Source organism: Lithobates pipiens, unplaced genomic scaffold, assembly GCF_037356315.1.
Source record: "Lithobates pipiens isolate NorthernLeopardFrog02 unplaced genomic scaffold, aLitPip1_a1.2 Scaffold_18, whole genome shotgun sequence".
Lineage (NCBI taxonomy): Eukaryota > Metazoa > Chordata > Amphibia > Anura > Ranidae > Lithobates > Lithobates pipiens.
In genome coordinates, this window is record NW_027507758.1 from 410,464,139 (window position 1) to 410,483,494 (window position 19,356).

The 19,356-nt window shown below is 39.1% G+C and overlaps 1 protein-coding gene across 5 annotated transcripts in view; it reads right to left on the minus strand.

The window, feature by feature from the left end:
- The window catches only part of NAALADL2 (N-acetylated alpha-linked acidic dipeptidase like 2), a 1,383,985-nt gene that overhangs the window by 931,524 nt on the left and 433,105 nt on the right, over positions 1 to 19,356 (minus strand). For all 5 annotated transcript variants that reach the window (XM_077487950.1, XM_077487951.1, XM_077487952.1 and 2 more), the window contains one exon: positions 6,558 to 7,071. In XM_077487950.1, coding sequence (XP_077344076.1) covers positions 6,558 to 7,042 — 485 coding nt within the window. In that variant the 5' untranslated portion in view covers positions 7,043 to 7,071. The remainder of the gene's footprint in view (positions 1 to 6,557; positions 7,072 to 19,356) is intronic.

Sequence of the window (19,356 nt, forward strand, 5' to 3'; positions counted from 1 at the left end):
CCTCTGCAGCTATAGGCATTGTGTAGAAATTCACCCTTTTAATTTCTCAACACAACCTGAAATCTTAGCTCCTCCTATGCCTTCCTTTTGCACCAGCATTTTAGCAGCTCACCAACCCTCTGATTAAAAAAAAAAAAAAAAACACCACAGATATTACTTACATGTTAAAAACTGACCGAAACCCAAATTTAGAAACTTTTCTTTTATCTTTGCAAATCTGTGAGAATGAATTACTTGAAATGAAAAGACGGAAAATTAAATTGAAAATAAAAATGAAATAGGATGTCCCGTAATGGATTCCCAAAAACAAAAAACAATACTTGTACCTTTTTAGTGTTATGCCAGCAATCTGTTTTACAGCAGGCTCCCACAACAGTGAGAGCAAGAGATCGCTCTGAGTATCAGTCAGGTCATAAATATTAAAACTTGTGCACAGCTGAGATCTGAGTCAGACAAAAATCAAACCTAGGGGGGCATCGGCTTCAATACAAGGTTGATTTTATTTAGGGCCAGTTCACACCAGATGCAGTTCTGTGCAGTTCGGTGAGCTTTTTTTCTGCGGAAAATGCATGCTCAGTGTTTTCCATGTATTCCAATGGCTCTAGTTCACACCATGCAGTCAGTTTCTGGCCCATTTCTGCACCAGAAACTGACTGCATGGTGTGAACTAGAGCCATTGGAATACATGGAAAACACGGTGCATGAGTTTTTAGTGCAGATAAAAAAAAGCACAGAACTGCATGGAACTGCACCTGGTGTTAACTGGCCCTTAAAAAAAAATGTATTTTGCAACTTTTCATTTCTTTTTTAGAATTGTGATGTGAAACAGACTCTACAATTAAACCAAATTATCTTTAAATAAAAATATTTACACATATAAACCATAAAAATGACCACATGATCTTTGGTCAGAAAAACATGTAAAAAAAAGTATTATAAAATATAATAATGTATAATAGTGTGTTTTTTTTTATAATTCACAATAGCTTAATCGTGGTAAAAAAAAGCTTATTTTTAAAATTCACAATTTGGATTATATTTACATTTTAGAAGACTGGAGGAGGGCTGCCACCAGGGACTCTGACAGCAGCAGGACAGCTCTCTCTCCCCCAGGCAGACGAGGATTACAGCAAGCCGCATGAGTACAAATTATTATATGCCTATGAACTCTTACTATCTTGTAAGTGTTTTTAATCCCATTGTGCCTGTAATAAATCTTTTAACTACTGCACTTAGAGGCACCATTCTCTTTCCTTTATGACCCTCCAGAGCTGCTTCTTCTCTACAAAGTGCTGCCTTCAGTGCTATCTCTCCACTGCTACTAACAACTGGATACCCAGCCTCACCAGAGCACCCTCATCTCTCCCTCCTTTCTAGATCTCACAAGCACAAATGGGAAGACACCAAATACAGCGATGGCTGATAACAATATCACACAGGATAAATGTCATTATTCCCTACCCTCTGAACAAACTTCTGTAACTAGTTTTCTATTCAGGGACAAAATCATCCTCATCACCACCACCATCACCAAAAGACCTTATTTCATAAATTATGCATTTATAGGTTACTGTATAAAATGCCTTAGTGAAATACACTATGCCCAAAGGCCTTTATCTATCCAAATTACAACTTATCTCCTCACAGAATGTTCAAAGGTTGGTCTGGCAAGAATTTTATCAACAAAGCATATAAACAATTATAAACAATTGTATTACAAAGCTTGTTTGGAAAACTGTGTGGGGTCCTCTGGCATAAAAGTGGTCTAGATAATGAGTGGAAACAATAAAGTAATCATAAAGTACATAACTGAACATTTAAATAGGTTTTCAATTAGGGACCGTAAAAAAAAGTTAATCCATGAATTCTACGGTTTTGTTAAACCCATCTGAATGTCATCCATTAAAAAAACCATAGGACTCCCTAGCTGGGAGTTGTTTTTGTAGTTTTTTGGAACATTTGCAGCAAAAAAAGCACTGAACGCTCCTAAATGCTACTAAAACTCGCCTAACAGCTTTGTTTCTGCTTTTTTTTTTCTCATGTACTGAAAAAAGCCTAATAAAATGATAATGCTCCTAAAAACGACTAAAATGCAACTACAAGCTGGCACAAAAACACTATTATCCGCATTTTTCATCCAGAATTTTTTTCTAGTGTTTTTTGAGCTTATAGAAAACACTAGTGTGCATGGAACCTAAACCTCCTTGTTGGGTGGTGCTGCATAGATCTTTTTTTTTTTACAAATATACAACCTATATCTATATAAATAAATAGCCCTAATTAAAGTGACACTAAACTCTGGTTTGCAAATAAAAACATTCCATTAATGTATGTATTAATACTTATAAGTTTAATAAGTATCTTTCCCAGCCTCCTTTAAGTCTCCAAGTTCCTTTTTTTTTTTGGTGATGTGATCTGACTTCTTGTTAGATGGTGACTACTTTCATTCTCCATGGTCTTCACTGTATGAAGGAACATAGCCACCATCTTTTACTCTCCTGAGATGGAGGGACAATAGACAATGGACTATGAACTGTGGGATTTCTGGTGTGCATAGAGAAGTGCGCATTATTGCAACTAAGGTGAACTGCTTGTTCCAAACAAATGGAAGTGAGAGAGAAAAAGGAGAACATTTGCAGCTGGCAGAGGGCAAAAAAATGATTTAATGCAAAATAGATTACAGAGCCATTAAGTAGTGGATGCAAATGGACTTCTTTTTTTAAAATAAGGATATTATTTAGTGTCACTTTAATGTATAAAATATAAAAGTAGTATTATAAAATGTTCATTTTATTGAGACATGTTTAAAATGGTAACATCTATAGCTTTTTTTGTCAACAGATTTCCAATAAAACTAAAAAAAAAACTTAAATGAATATTCAAAAGCAAAAATTAACCTTCATAGTAATTCAATGACAATTTTGCAGTGATAAAATCAAACAATTCTATTAAAACAAGAGAAAGTTTATCCAGCAAATTCCTGGAGATGGCCTGATGGTTTACGGACATGGTGACATAAGAATTACTGAATGTTTAGAGTCAAAGTGATTCATGTGACCCCAAGCATCATAGATTTATTGAGGGATGATCATGTCAGACAATTCACATTGATTTTTTTTGTCTAAGTACATGGTGAATATTTCTTTTCTAGGACTACAAAAAGCGCCTGATGTACATGGAGCAGATTTGTGAGCAGCAGATTTGTGAGCAGCAGATTTGTGAGCAGCAAAGGTTAGTCTTATAATGTAGCTAACATCAGTGTCTACTAGATAAGGCAATTTGGAAAATGAGTCAATAGGGCATGTTTAAGAGACTCAGAGGTCACAGCAGCAGTTAAAGTTGTCAAAAGATGGAACAGTCTTCCCTGTCATCAAGACTCTCTAATTACTCTGTTATCTGACTCAATTCTCCTGAAACATTAAACATGTGATCTTTAATATATGTGGATTAAAAAAAATCTCTTTTCTATAGTAAAATCTGAAGATCCTTTACTGATAATGGAGATTTCAATACACATTGGGGTTGTAGACTAAAGGAGTATAAGCTATGTTCAATCAACCATTCCTGTGCAAGCAGAAATCTTATTTTTTTACATGATGGGGGCTTCACACTCACTATTATTTACTCTGCAAACTACTGTACACATACACCTTTCCAGGTAAACACTCTCTACTCCTTAAAGTGATTTAAAAGATTAATTTATTTAAAAAAAACAAAAACAAACATGTCATACTAACCTCTATTGTACAGTTCGTTCTGCACAGATTGGCCCCGAACACTATCTTCTGGGGTCCCTTGATGGCTCTCGCGGCTCCTCCCCACATCAAATAACCCTCTAGGAGAAGCGCTCTCCTGGGGGTTACCTTGCGGGCATGCTCCTGAGTACATAATTGGGTGCCCATAGCCACCGAATATTTGACTCGGCCCCGTCCCCACGTCATTTGATTTGATTGACAGCAGCCGGAGCCAATGGCTGTGCTTGCTATCAATCTATCCAATCAAGAGCCGAGAACCCTAGGTAGAGGAAGGGCGCGTCCCTGCCAGATGAAGATCCAGGGCTCAGGTAAGTAAAACGGGGGGCTGGGGGCCGGTCACTGCCAGGCCTTTTTTCACCTTATTGCATAGGATGCATTAAGGTGAAAAAACACTTACCTTTAGAACCCCTGGACAAAGTGGACAAAACCCAATATGCATTTTTTCTCAATCCCTTAGATACCTAACTATATCTAAAATACCCTGGCAGGCCATACACGGTTCATTCTTTTTCTGTTCAATCAGTGGGTTGAATAAAAAAAAAAAAAAACAATGTCCCTATCCACACATTTAATATGGATGAGGGAATCACTTCCACTGAGATATTATTTTCCGCTGGCAGAATACAATCATCAGTGTTTCTGGCTATAACCAGCGGTACTGATCAATTGGGGAAAACCCAACAGGCTGGTTGTACACAAGGCAGTCAATAGACTGTCTTGTGTACATCCATTTAGCCCATACATGAATTGAAATTTGGCTGGTCCCTGCTGAACTGGCTGAATTTCAATCTATGTATGGCTAGCTTCAGACTAGATTTTCATTAGGAGAGAAAATATCTGCTCTGAGACCAAAGCATTAGGCTGCTAAACACTATACTTTTGATACTAGGCATATACGAACGAGTGAAAAAAAGTGCAGCACTATATAAAGTAAATGGGAAAAATTACAATAAATAAAATATGTGACATAAATATTAAGTTAGTGAATTAAATCCAAACAGTGCTCTAAAAAACAATTGTGGTAGTGCACAAATAAATGTAATAAAATGAATACTTCTCATATGAGATTCTGTGCCAAGTGAGAAAAGGACCCAGGGATAGTGGATGTGACACCCAGGAGACATCCACACAAGGGGCTTACCAGACAGCCAGTGACCCACCTTATTGAGGGAGGGAGGTCAGTGCTTTATCAAATAGATCCAATATTAGGAACTTAATAATTAGCTCTGGAGACTCTAGGCAGCCAATTCACAGATATGGCCAATGGAGTTACTCCAGAAAGTCCTGGGTCCTCACCTGCACCCCATGGTCATATGTATGCAAAACAAAGGCTCCACATAGTACAGTTTAAAAGCCCACATAGTACAGTTTAAAAGCATCTCCGTTTATTTAGAAGTATTGCACTTACATTTCTATTGGTAAAAATCAGAGTGTGTAACAAACAGGTCAGTTTCCAACATCAAACAGGGCCGGACAATGATCACGCATTGGCTGTAGCGTGTGTGTGGCTCCGCCCTGTGCGTTTCATCAGAGATGACATCATCAGATTACATTAATTTGATTACATTTATTTGTGCACTATCACAACAGCTTTTTAGAGAACTTTTTGAATTAAATCCACTAATTTAATATTTATGTCATCTATTTTATTTGTTGTCATTTTTCAAATTTTCTTAAAATGTTTGTTAGCCAAAAACATAGAAAATAGAGATCCTATTCCCTTAAAGCAGATTAAACAGCACAGTGCTTGTTCTGTCTACTCTGCCCCTCTCTAAACAGTGAAAAACCTGGCTGATCCTACCACTTCCTGTGTTCCCCTATGTGAGCTGACCAAGATAATCAGGGTTTCTGAGCCCTGACCACTGTGGTCAGCACACATCCCTCTGTCATCTGAAGCTCTCCTCTCTACTGTCCTCAGTCCCCCTCAGCCCACCTCCCTGCCTGTCAGCTCTGTGTTCTGTGTCTCTGTCTCCTTACCCCCTTCCCCGCTGCTATTTATAGAAATACAATTTTACAAATGGTCCCTGCCAGTCCCTCTATTATAGTTAGGCATATCTCATTGTATACGTGTTTTATTAAAATGAGGCATGTAAATACCCTTTTAGAGTGCCCTTCAGGTTGGTCACGTGACTCTCGGCTGGTCTCTAGGGCTACTGTGGGAGGGGCTGAGTGGCCATATGACCACCCCAGGTGACATCAGAGAGTGATCTCGGCCCCTCATGCATTAGCCATGTATTGTGTGTGTACATCAGTCGCAAGTCATGTAACCAACCTGAAGATAGCTCTAAAAAGGTATTTACATGCATTGTTTTGATAAAAGACTTATACAGTGTGGTATGCCTGACTATAATAGAGGGGCTTACAGTGATTTATACTTTTGGATTCGCAAATACTTTAATATAGTGCTGCACTTTTTTAAATTTAGTCTTTCATTAGCAATATTTGGTGGAGTTATTCACAGGCCTATTTCAGTGGCATTTTACACAGTATTTAAATTAGCCACAAACATATACCATTCACATCCAATAATTTCTAAATATGCTGTATGGTTGTTTTATAAAATGTTTACTTTAAAAAGCAAGTCTCGGAAGTCTTTGACAGATTTAATTAAGGCTATACCCCTGAGTATCCTTGCTGCTAATATTGCTAATCTGTGATTTCTTGCCACAGCCTGGAAGTACTACTCAGAAGGAACAAGGTATTTAAAATTTTTATACATCATCACAAAAAATAATGCTTGTCTATTACTTTTACTTCTATACACTAGATAATTGAATTATTCTAAAATGAAAGTGTACGTACCTGTAATGATTTTCAATGTTTTCTTTAGTAATATCATTTAATATCTCGTTTATATCCTGGATTTCATTTAAAGTTGTAAGTTCATTCAAAAATAAACAGTTACTTGAGGAAGGGTTAATTTTTGAAAAATATCCTACTAGAATTCCAAAAATAAATGTAAACAAAAGTGTGAAAAAAACTTTTAAAACTGTAAAAAAGAGCTTTGAGGTCTTTGGTTTTGAATGTGCGTAATGGGAAAAATATTCTGGTTCCTCTTCTAAGCGCTGAAAACGGCCCTTGGGTGAAGTGGATAGTTGACTGGAGGTAGGTATATGTGGCTGATTTATTGCACTGTCTACATTGTGATTAGCATAGTTGTCAGGTGGAAAGTGCTCAGATCCAAGTTCCTCCAGTTCTGTTTCCATGTCCCATTCTAGATCCAATGTAGCTGATGGAATATCATCACTCTCCATATAATTCAGCTCTGACCCACTCTTCACATCCATTCCAAATTTCTGATATGACAAATCCTTTCCTATAAAATACGACAGAAGAATGTCTACAATAATATAATATATTCTTGTTTCTGTTGTATTTTTGTTATATAATTTGTATATTTCACATAGTTTTACTTTCACAGTCATATTTAAAATGCACATTTATAGATGCAATTTCTAGCAACTAGCCTCATATAGGATTGGTCACTATACTTAAAGATGAACTCTGGGCACAAAATCGTTCACAATAGCCACAAGGGTAATAAATCCACTTAGGGGTCACCAAATTACTCGACAAACCCAGATTTTACCTTTTAAAAGTAGCATCATCATTGTTCTGTACATAGCCTGTGCAGATATCAGAGCTGTGAGAGGGGCCCAGAAGGCCTCACCCACTGGAGGATACCTGCATAAAACTACTAGATGGAGCAGAAACAAGTCAAGCCACCTTGCACAAGGAGAGAGAACAACTCTTCTTTATTACAGTAAACCTAAAAGCAAATAAATCACTAATCCAGCGCTTATGGAAAATCGAACACCAAAGAGCGCTGCTTTTGCTTTATTGATTATAACAGCTTGTGATCATTTGAAAGAATATGAGATTTTGATGGTCTTTATTACAGGAAGCTCCCGCACAGAGGAAATGCTACGCTGGTTTACTGCACAGACCTCGAGGAAATATTTAAAGCCAATCAAGATTCAAGTAAGAATACACACTATTCTTGTATTTAGATAATATTTGCTTATTCTGGATTTAAGATTCAGGCTCCATTCACATTAGCACAACTCCAAAACTGCAACAATTTCCAGTGCGACTTAGATATGATTTTGTACTCGCTGGATCAAAGTTGCACCAAAAATCACATCAAAGTAGTGCAGGCACATTTTAAGTCGCACCAATTTGAACAGTTGCCATTGAAAAGAATGGTTAGATAGTAACTGTATCAGCACAGAGTGGTACTGTGGATTCTATATAGGTAAACAGTGTCATGTCCCATTTAATTTTAGAAGAATTTGGAGAAAACAGGCTTGGACCTTTTAGGTACGGCCATACAGTAATTGTAGAAAAATATACTTTTATTATACATATAGAAAAATTATATAATAAAATCCACATTAATAAATAAAATACAACTACTAATTAAAATAATGCAACTGTATATAAGAGATTAACAACTACATGGAATTGGGAAGATGAGAAACTGATGAAGTGCCTTGTGCTTCTTTAGGAGCATCAAAACGACTATGCGTTATTAGTCATTTTGATGTTCCTAAAGAAGCGCAAGGCACGTAACATGTAGAGCAAAGATATACTCTTGGGTCCACTGCTACTATAGATATTCTCATATTCCAGATTCCTTGTAGTTGTTAATCGGTTATATACAGCTACATTTTTTTAATTAGCATTTTTATTTTATTTATTAGCCACTTCAGCCCTGGAAGGATTTATCCCCTTCCTGACCAAGACCTTTTTTGCAATACGGCACTGTGTCATTTTAACTGACAATTGCGCTGTCATGTGAAGTTGCACTCAAACAAAATTGATGTATTTTTTCCCCACAAATAGAGCTTTCTTTTGGTGGTATTTTATCACCTCTGCGATTTTTATTTTTTGCACTATAAACAAAAAAAGAAGACAGACAATTTTGAAAAAAAAAAAAACAATATTCTTTACTTTTTGCAAATATCTCCAAAAAATAAATAAAAAAAAACAAATTTCTTCCACAGTTTAGGCCAATATGTATTCTTCTACATATTATTGGTAAAAAAAAAAACGCAATAAGCGTATATTGATTGGTTCGTGCAAAAAATATTGCGTCTACAAAATAGGGGATAGATTTATGGCATTTTTAATTAATATATTTTATATTTAGTAATGGTGACGATCTGCGATTTCTATTATGACTGTGACATTGCCATGGGCAGATCAGACACTTTTGACACTATTTTGGGACTATTGGCATTTATACAGTGATCAGTGCTATAAAAATTTACTGATTACTGTGTAAATGTCACTGGCAGGGAAGGGGTTAAACACTAGGGGCGATCAAGTGGTTCCCTCAGCATGTTCTAGCTGTTGGGGGATGGGCTCACTAGAACACAACAGAGATCACTGGGAGCAGTAGATCCCTGTCTTGTTGCTAGGCAGATCAGGGAAATGCCTTGTTTACATCAGCCCATTCTGCCTCTCTGTGTCACGATCACAGGCCACCAGTGGACATCGATGCAGGGACATATGGGTACGTTGTTTTGTGGGACCCTTGCCACTTTGCTGATGTATATCGGCGTGAGCTGATCAGCAAGTGGTTAATGTGGATTTTAATATATAATAATATGTATAATAAAAGTATATTTTTTTACAATTATGGCCTGGCCATGCCAAACAAGTCCAAGCCTTTTTTCTCCAAATTCTTCTAAAATTGAAAAGAATGGATTGCAACTTGTCATAAAACTTTCTTTGATGTGCAAACTCACATGGCAAGTGTGAATAGAGTCTTAATGAATTATTGGTGTCAAGAAGTCTGTTAAAGAATAATCATATAAGTTAAGTAGGCCAATAACTAAAAATCATATGTATATCTAGGGCACAACACACCAAGTTAAAGCTGAACTCCAGGCAACCACTTAAACACACGGATGCAATACATATCTGAGAGATAAATAGAAGCCGTCTGACAAAGTGAAGCACGCTAACAGATCACAAAAAGCCACACTTAATGCAACAATCTGAAAATAAATAAAGAACAGATTATAAACAAAGTAATTAACATGTATCAGTCTAGGAAGGGTTTCAAAGACATGTCTAAGGCTTTTCAAACTCTCATGAATGGGGAGAGCCATTATCCACAAATAGAGATAACTTGGAACAGTGGTGAACCTTTCCAGGAGTGGCCGGCCTACAAAAATGACTCCAAGAGTCAGACATGGTGGTGGTAGCGTGATGGTCTGGAGCTGCTTTGCATCTTCAGGACTTGGATGACTTACCATAATTGATGGAACCATGGATTCTGGGCTCTACCAGAAAATCCTAAAGGAAAATGTCCGGCCATTAGTTCAGGACCTCAAGCTCAAGTGCACTTGGGTAATGCAGCAGGACAATGATCCAAAACACAACAGCAAGTCCACCTTGAAATGGTTCAAACAAAGCAAAATTTAGGTTTTGGAGTGGCCTAGTCAAAGCCCAGACTTAAATCCAATTGAAATGCGTTCATGCTGGAAAACCCTCCAAAATTCTGCAAAGAATAGTGGGCCAAAATTTCTCCATAGCAATGTGAAAGACTCATTGCCAGTTATCGCATATGCTTAATTGCAGTTGTTGCTGCCAAGGAAAACACAATTAGTTATTAGGTTTTGGGGCAATTACTTTTTCACATAAAGCCAGGCAGGTTTGGACAGCTTTTTTGCCCTAATCAATGAAACCATCATTTAAAAAGTGCATTTTGTATCTACTCGGGTTATCTTTGTGTAATAATACAATTTCTTTGATGATCTGAGTCATTCAAGTGTGACAAATATGCAAAAAAATGAAGGGGCACATCATTTTTCACACAACTGTACATAAAATGTTATGGTTTAAGAGGGAAAAGTTAGTCTGCCCAAACTACATAGTGTCAGGTCACCTGAGGCCAGGTGACATATGCACCCCATTGAGGTCAGGAGCGCACAGCTGAGGTAGTGGACCCTATAGTTGACTGCTGCGGATGGAGCTCTGGGTGGTTTAGGAAAGCAGGTACACAGATCAGCACATGGGCAGCTAGAGCATGAGATTTCCCAGGGCACGGAATCTAAGAGCCAGCGGGTGTTCACCAGGGCCCCTGATGGTGGGGATGTACTTTGCTACAGTCTGGTTCTAGGTCATGGCCCTCAGGGTCTTCCAGATCATGCTCACGGTAGACTACTGGAGGATGGAAAGGAATCAGCAGCCTGGAACAACAAGGATAGTCAGGAGATAAGCCAAAAAGGTCAGGGCAACAAGCAGATAGGGATATCCAAAGAACATGCCAAAGGTCAGGATATTAAGCAGACGAGGACAGACAACAACAAGCTAAGGTCGGTAAACAGGATCAGACGTAGGACACACAGCAATGAGCACACAGAAGCCAAACATACAATATTGATTAGCAAGGCTTGGCTTGCAGTGCACAGGTAATATAGTGTTCCTAATTAGAGGCTGAGGTGGAGCCATGCTTTAGGGAAAATTACTTAAGCATACAGGTGAACAGCGACTGGCCTCTAAGCTGAACGCAACAGAAAGGTGGGCAAACAGACAAATACACTGCTGCAGAGTCATGACACATAGGGAGCACAGGCAATATTGTTTGGGACTTGGTGTCACCCATATTCAGAAAGGGGTACCACTTGTACATGGAAAATTATTACACCAGCGTGCCACTTTTTAGTCACTTGTTTGATCATGGAATTGGTGCATGAGGCATTGTGCAAACTAATCGCAGTGGCTTCCCCCAATGGCTTGTAGAATGCCGACTTAGACTAGGGGAGAGAGTCCGCTTGAAGTGAAATAATTTGCCCGCAGTGAAGTGGGGGTATAATCAGAATGTTTTCATTCTGTCCTCCCTTCATGCATATATGACAGTCCAAATTCCAACGGCAACTGGTGTTGGGGAGAAATCCCTCTGTGTCCACAAATAAATCCTTAATAAGGGGGGAGTGGACCTCAACGACCAGTTGATGGTGTCATACTTAATTGCTCATAAGGCCATGGCCGTGTGAAATGACTTATATTGGCATGTGGCGAGGCCACCTGATGATGTAAGTTGGAAGCAACGTCTCTTGTGACCCCATCATACCCCGGGTGGTGATGTCATAAGGGGCATGGCCTTCAATTTTATGTCATCAGGTGGCCCCCGCCCCATGCCAATATAAGTCTTTGCACACATTGGACCCAGCATTACACCGGGAGATCGTGTTGAGTCAGAGGGAGAAGACCCAGAAAAAGAGCAAGAAGATAGCGGAGAGAGAGGAAAGCACAGCGAGGAGAAGAACAGGTGAGGGGGAGAAGAGCCAGAGAGGGGAAAAGAGCCAGAGAGGGGAGAAGACGTTGCCAGAAGAGGTAGAAGACTTCGCCAGAGGAGGGAGAAGTGTCGGAGCTGCCTTAATAAAATACTTTAAAAACCTGTGTAGTGTGTTTATTTTTGACACTTTTTGTAGGTGAATGAGTAAGGGTACCATGTACCCAATACTCATTAATCTGGGGTGGTGGGCTGAGATCTGAGGCCCCCTTGTTAAGGGGGGCTTCCATATTCCAATAAGTCCCCGCCCACAGACCCTAACTACCACTGGGCCAGGGAGGCTAGGAAGAGGCCCTTGTCTTCATCAACATGAGGACAAGGTGCTTTGGGGTGGGGGGTGCAAGATCCCCCTGCCCCAAAGCAACAACCCCCCCATGTTGAGGGCATGTGGTCTGGTATGGTCAGGGGGGGGTGCTCGCTCGTCCCCCCTTTTGTGACCTGCCAAGCTGCATGCCCAGATAAGGTATGGATCTTGGGGAGGAACCTCACGCCAAATTTTTGCAGAGTTTCCCTTCAATATTCTCAGCACACAATTTACACCGCAACTTCTGGTGCAACGTCTATTCAAATCAATGGGCTCCTATATGGAACCACTGGTTTTGAATAAAGACAGAGAAACACTGGACACGGCTTAACGCTGTGTATACAGCCTTAAGCCTCATTAAATTGCGTTTAACACCTTTTACCGGCGTCTGCCATTTTTAGAGCTCTAGTGCTGAAGCCTCAGAATGCGCTGGTCCTGTTTTTTTTTTTAGAGCTTAAAAACGCCTATACCACTTACAGCTCCTAAACGTCTTGGTGGGCATGAGGCCATAGGCTAACATGGAGAGGCATATTTAAGCTGTGAGAAACACTCCTAAAAGCGGCTGTAAAAGCTTCCATGGCATGAGGCCTTAGAAGAGAGAAGTAAAGAACAACTGATAGACCGTCCATCTGCTGAAGTATTGAATATGTATAAATAAATATAGCTAATTAAAGTGTCTTCTGACTTCTATCAGTTCCTGGTTAAAGTTTGCAGGAGTTTTCATACTGCATTGAGCTGTCCTAATAGAATGCAGGACCCCTGACCCTCTGTCTGGACAGGGCTGATTGGCCCTGTGCTGATCACATGCACCCTCCCAAGAAAAAAATACCTACCAAACTGAGCATGTGCAGCCTGACTCCAGTAACTATGTCTTATCTGAAACTGTTCTGGTGTCAGTGAAAGAAGAGGATGATCTGTGCATACAAGATCAAACAGCCTTTTTATGCAATGCAGATGATTAACCCCTTAGGTTCCACAGTGAGTATAACAAGCAAGCTTTCCTGCATATATAGACTGATTTTACTGTTGTAGGTTTAGTAACACTTTAATGTAGATTTTAATTTTTTTTACCACCATTGTTCATAGAAGAACAGTTTTTTGTCTCAGTCTCAAGAGGCCCATAACTTTAGCATGAGTGCTAATTGATGTGGCTGTATTATTACAATGTACAGAATCAAACTTTTGGCATTCTTGTGCTTGGTGAGAACTTATCAGCCACAATACTAGTGGTTGATTCAATATATATATTTTTTTAATCAAATACTTTTGTTTGCAAAAACAAATAACAAATGAGTCCATACCATATTATAAAGTAAAAAATCTAATAGAAAACAAAAACATAAACCAAACATACTTTGTACCTCTCGGAGTGATTTAGCATATAATGAAGACTATATACACTATAATATAATATACTAAACAAACCATCATATAATTCACTAGTAGGTTCTATCCAATGTAATCATATTTTATTAAATCTTTGGGGTGTACCTCTATGTTTGTATGTAAATTTTTCTCTTTTAAGTATATAATTGAGTTTCTCAACCCATTGTTTATGGGTTGGAGAATCAGTAGATGTCCATTTTTGTAGAATAACTTTGCGTGCTAAGTATAGGGATCTTATCCACATAATATGCATTTCTACTGGTAATGCTCTATCAGGTATTATACCCAGTAGTGCCAGTTTGGGCGTCCTTATTATCTCAGTTGAGCATACTAAGTTTAAGGATATAAATACCTTTTCCCAATAATGATGAAGCTTTGGACATCACCAGATCATATGGATAAGGGTACCATTGAATAGAGAGCAACATGGACATAGTGGTGCCCCAAGTTTTTTGTGGAGTATAATGAGCCCTATCTATAATAAAAAGCTGAGATAGCCTTTGAGATGACGAGATTCAATATTACATTTCAATGATAGATGCCTTGTGTAAGCCATTGTTTATATCCAACTTTACTCTAAATTTTCAACTTTTATGTTTAAAATATACGCAAGCCCATAAACTACACTTTATTTATCTAATTACAAAGTAAATTTTAATATTGTTATATCTGGAATTCATTTAAAAAATACCCAGTGATCTTGTCATGTAGGTTTCTGTTCTGAAACTTCCATTCATAAGGTGAAAATACTCTGTTAATCTCTGATTTACAGCACTGATTTGTAGCACCAATGGGCACTGATTGGCATCACTGATGGGCACGGATTGGCATGCATAGGCAGCACTGTGGGCACTGTTGGGACTGCACTGATACCAGGACACTGAGTAACAGTGCCCTGATTATCAGTGCAGATGTCCCCTTTCACACTAGCCAGTTAATGTCTCTCTCCTCTTCTCATGCTGTGACAGCATGAGGAAAGGAATGCTGATAACCTACAAGTGTGTTTACATCATGATCAGCTGTGATTGGACATAGCTGATCATATGGCAAAGAGCCGCTGTGATTTGGCTCTTTAGCCTGATCTGTGATCAGCTGTGTCCGAATGACAACACATTCACGAAGCACACCGGGTGCATGCTGCAGCAGGTGTGGGGTGGCACAAACACGGTGGGCATTATATGATACCTTCCCAGAACTGGCCGACATTGCTGTAGCCTTAATTTTTCTATAGCGCAGTCAGCAAGTGGTTAACACACATTGCGTAGGCAAGGTTCACTGCTGTAACCCTCAGAAAACCCTCAAAAATAAATCCCATGCAGACATATAGTAAATACATGGAGGCAGAATGTTGCCACAAAATGACTTCAGGAGATCAACTGCACTAAGACGCAACAAAAGATGAAATGAAAGGTGAAAACTTACTTTTTTTTTTTTTTAAATAGCAATTGTTTTATGAAGCACAGGGCTTTAGAAAACTGAATCGTATTCTTTTTAGTTTTGCATATAACATTTTTTTTTTTATATATTTTAAAGCAGGATTCCAGTCAAATCACTTGTTATTTGGGGCACAGAATGGGGAAATAGTTTATTGGTGTGTCTTTAGGGGGGTTTTAGTCCTACGTCATATTTAATATTTAATTATTAAAAAAAAATGTATATATGAATTACAAGACTGAGACCCTTTTATAGTTTTAGTTTAATAATTGTAAATTTTTCACATCATATTGTAGCCCTGATAATGGGGTGATGTGTGGCCACCAAAACACATTAGTTGTTGCACCCATTATAGGATTAGAATAAAAACACGTTTAGAAATATATCAAGATGTATCGCTTTCATCGCTTTCATATTCTGAGAATTCTGTGGCAGTTTCTCCATTCATGGAAGCAGCCCACACATCACCCAGAAGCCCCATTGGGATACCACCAGCATGGTGTCAATTCCTGTATAAGTGCCAGTTGTACAGGACCAAGGTGTGAAAGACATTTCTCCAATGGGAGCAAACAATGAAATACTTTTTTTTAATGTAGACAAGAGTTAAAATATTTGCATTGAATATACTAGTAAAAACAGTGCTAGAAAATGTAACATATATGTGAAAATAAATAAAAACTCATGTCAATGACCACAATATCTGACAATAGTTGCATTAAAATGAGTCCAACGTGAATAGAGTGCATATCATAAATAAAAAGTGTCGAACATAAATAAAGTGCATACAATGTGTCCCCCTTCTTAGACCATACTCACCAAACAAGAAAAAACAGTTGCACACTGGATCATAGGGGAATTTTCATGGTCCACCAATAAAAGAAGAAAGAAAGCTGCATGGTGAAGTGCTGTGAGACTCAATTGAAATTGAGCACTACGAAACTGCAAACTTGTCTTTGACGACGCCCTGGAGGAGGGACGAAACGCGTCAACATAATTTCTGGCCTGCGGCTTAACCAGTGACACCATTTCCTGCCTCCGTAGAGCTCACACTTTAGGAGCGGCGATTGTGGAAGTTTTCTATCTGAAAGTTTACTTTCTCATCCTATCCTTTAAGTAGCACCATAGTGCGCAATTTCAATTGAGTCTCAAAGCACTTCACCATGCAGCTTTCTCTCTTCTTTTATCGTTGGACCATGAAAATTCCCCTGTGATCCAGTGTACACCTAACGTCTTGGCCTGAAATTTTTCCACATCGTCAGTTCATTTATTTGCCTGATTTTGGACTGGAAGGTTTTTGCTTGTTTGGTGAGTGCGGTCTAAGAAGGGGTACACCAGGGGTATGCACTTTATTTATGTTGGACACTTTATATGCATTCTATTCACGTTGGACTCATTTTAATATTGTTAGATATTGTGGTCATTGACATGAGTCTTTATTTATTTTCTTTCACGTTCACATGTTTGGCTATTGACATGATTTTTTATTTATTTTCACATATATGTTACATTTGCTAGCGCTGTTTTCACTAGTATATCCAATTGTTTAAGTTTTAGCACTTTATTTTAGCAGCAGATGCCAAATTTCACATTTATTCATTATTTTATTTTATCACATTTCTCCAGCGCCAGTTTTTTGTTTTTTATATTTTTTTATTTTTAAATATTTGTCTTGGTTTAAAAGATTGCAACTTACTTCCTGTTCCTAATTCCGTGGGACAAAAATTGACATTCCATTTTAAAATAGAGCAAATCTGGAATCCATTAGATAGATTTATGACATGTTATTTTACATTTCCTGAAATTACTTTTCTTTCGATAAAAACACTATTTTATGTAGTACAGCATAATCATCCATGTCACATTTAATGGTGCAATGTATATTTTTGTGGGAATAACAGACTAAGCAATATCTGAAAGATAAACATCAGCTTGAAGCATGTTGATACACCACACCTTATGTAGATAATCACAGTAGGTTAGACCCCGGGACAGCAAAATGCTTTCAGAAGATTGACTAGGGTGACCTGCATAATATTTCCTTACAAGCAGTAGTTGCGCTGCAGCTGTTTCCAAGCTTAATAAAGTAATTCCTAATATATACAATATGTTATGCATTGCAGACTATTACAACCCTATTTTCAGCACATCAATTCAAATATAATATTTGCAGTTATCTTCCCAATAATGAAAGCAATGGCTTATTCACTAAAATGTTTGCTACGCCAAGGTAACAGCACTCACTCCAAACATCTACATATTTTAAAATGAGATATTACATACTTTTTATTGAGTTAACTTTGTTGCTGGGCCTCTTGCACAATGCAGCTGATAAACTCACTTTTTTTTTAGTTTTAGCTTTTTTTAATAGTCCTTAAACTCCCCTCTATGTTATCCTATGTGTTCATGTACACATGGACGTTTTTTGAAGTTTATCGCAGAGGAGAAGGGATGTGCTTCGAGTTTGGGTCAAACTCATGTTCGACTCGAACATTGCCTGTTCACCTGTTCAGCGAACAGTGAACAATTTGGGCTGTTCGCAGCAAATTCGAAAAGCCGGAACACCCTATACAAGTCTATGGGAGAAATCTAAAGTGCTAATTTTAAAGGGTAATATGCAGGTTACTGTCCTAAAAAGTGTTTGGGGACCTGGGTCCTGCCCCAGGGGACAGGGATCAATGCAAAAAAAAGTTTTAAAAACTGACGTTTTTTCAGGAGCAGTGATTTTAATAATGATTAAAGTGAAACAATAAAAGTGTAATATTCCTTTAAATTTCGTAGCTGGGGGGTATCTATAGTATGCCTGTGAAGGGGCGCATGTTTCTGGTGCTTAGAACTGTCCCTGCACAAAGTGTCATTTGTGCAGGAAAAAAAGTCTTTTAAAATCAATTGCGGCTAAATTGTCGGCTCCCCGTAATACAGAGAACACTCAATGAGTGTTCTCTGTATTAGCCAACAATTCATTCATTCATAGATTTTAAAAAAAAACGCAGGCTTCCGTTACATCAGAGGGGGCGGGGTCACCCATACGTCACTGGGGAACCCCTGGCTCCCTTCACCAGCGTCAGAGGGGTCGGAGTCAGGTGACGGGTGGCCCCGCCCTCCTAATATAAGAAACGTCAGCGCTGGGATCTCCGCAGTGTCTCCGCACTGGAGACAGAAGATGGATGTATGGACAGCACTGGATTGAGAGATCCCTCGTCGCTGGATATGATCATTTATCGCTGGACCCCGGAGATTCGCCGCTGGATAGCAAGAGTGGATTAGCACCGCTGGAATCTTTTTTTATAATCTTTGGGGGTCACAGACCCCCAAAGCATCCTCCCAATGTTGAGGGTATGTGGCCTGGTACGGTTCAGGAGGGAGGGGGGCCGCTCTCTCATCCCCCCCTCTTTACCTGCGGCCTGCCAGGTTGCGTGCTCGGATAAAGGGTCTGGTATGGATTTTTAGGGGGACCCCACGTCAATTTTTTTTTCAAATTTGATGCGGGGTTCCCCTTAATATCCATATCAGACCTGAAGGGCCTGGTAATTGAATTTAGGGGAACCCCCACGCTTTTTTTTTTTTTTTATCAATGAATGAATGGATTGCCGGCTAATACAGAGAACACTCATTGAATGTTCTCTGTATTACGGGAGCTGACAATTTAGCCACAAGTGATTTTAAAAGACTTTTTTTCCTGCACAAATGACACTTTGTGCAGGGACAGTTCTAAGCACCAGAAACATGCGCCCCTTCACAGGCATACTATAGATACCCCCCAGCTACGAAATTTAAAGGAATATTACACTTTTATTGTTTCACTTTAACCACTTGGGTACCGCGCTATTGCCGAATGACGGCATTAGCGCGGACCTAGATTTCCAGGACTACGTCTATTGACGTCGTCCTGGTTACGAGCGGCCTGCGCGCCCCCTGAGGGGCGCGCGCGGCGCGCTCTGTGATCGGCGAGTCCGTGAGACTCGCCTGATCACCGATCCGTGTAAGGGGTCGATCCCGACCCCTTATCACGTGATCAGCTGTCAGCCAATGACAGCTGATCATGTGATAGAACGGAGCCGGTAATCGGCTATTATTCCTCCTCGCGCTGACAGCGCGAGGAGAAAAAAAAAAAGCCGATCACCGGCGGCCGTGATCGGGACATCAGTCCCGATCACGGCCAGCAATGAAAG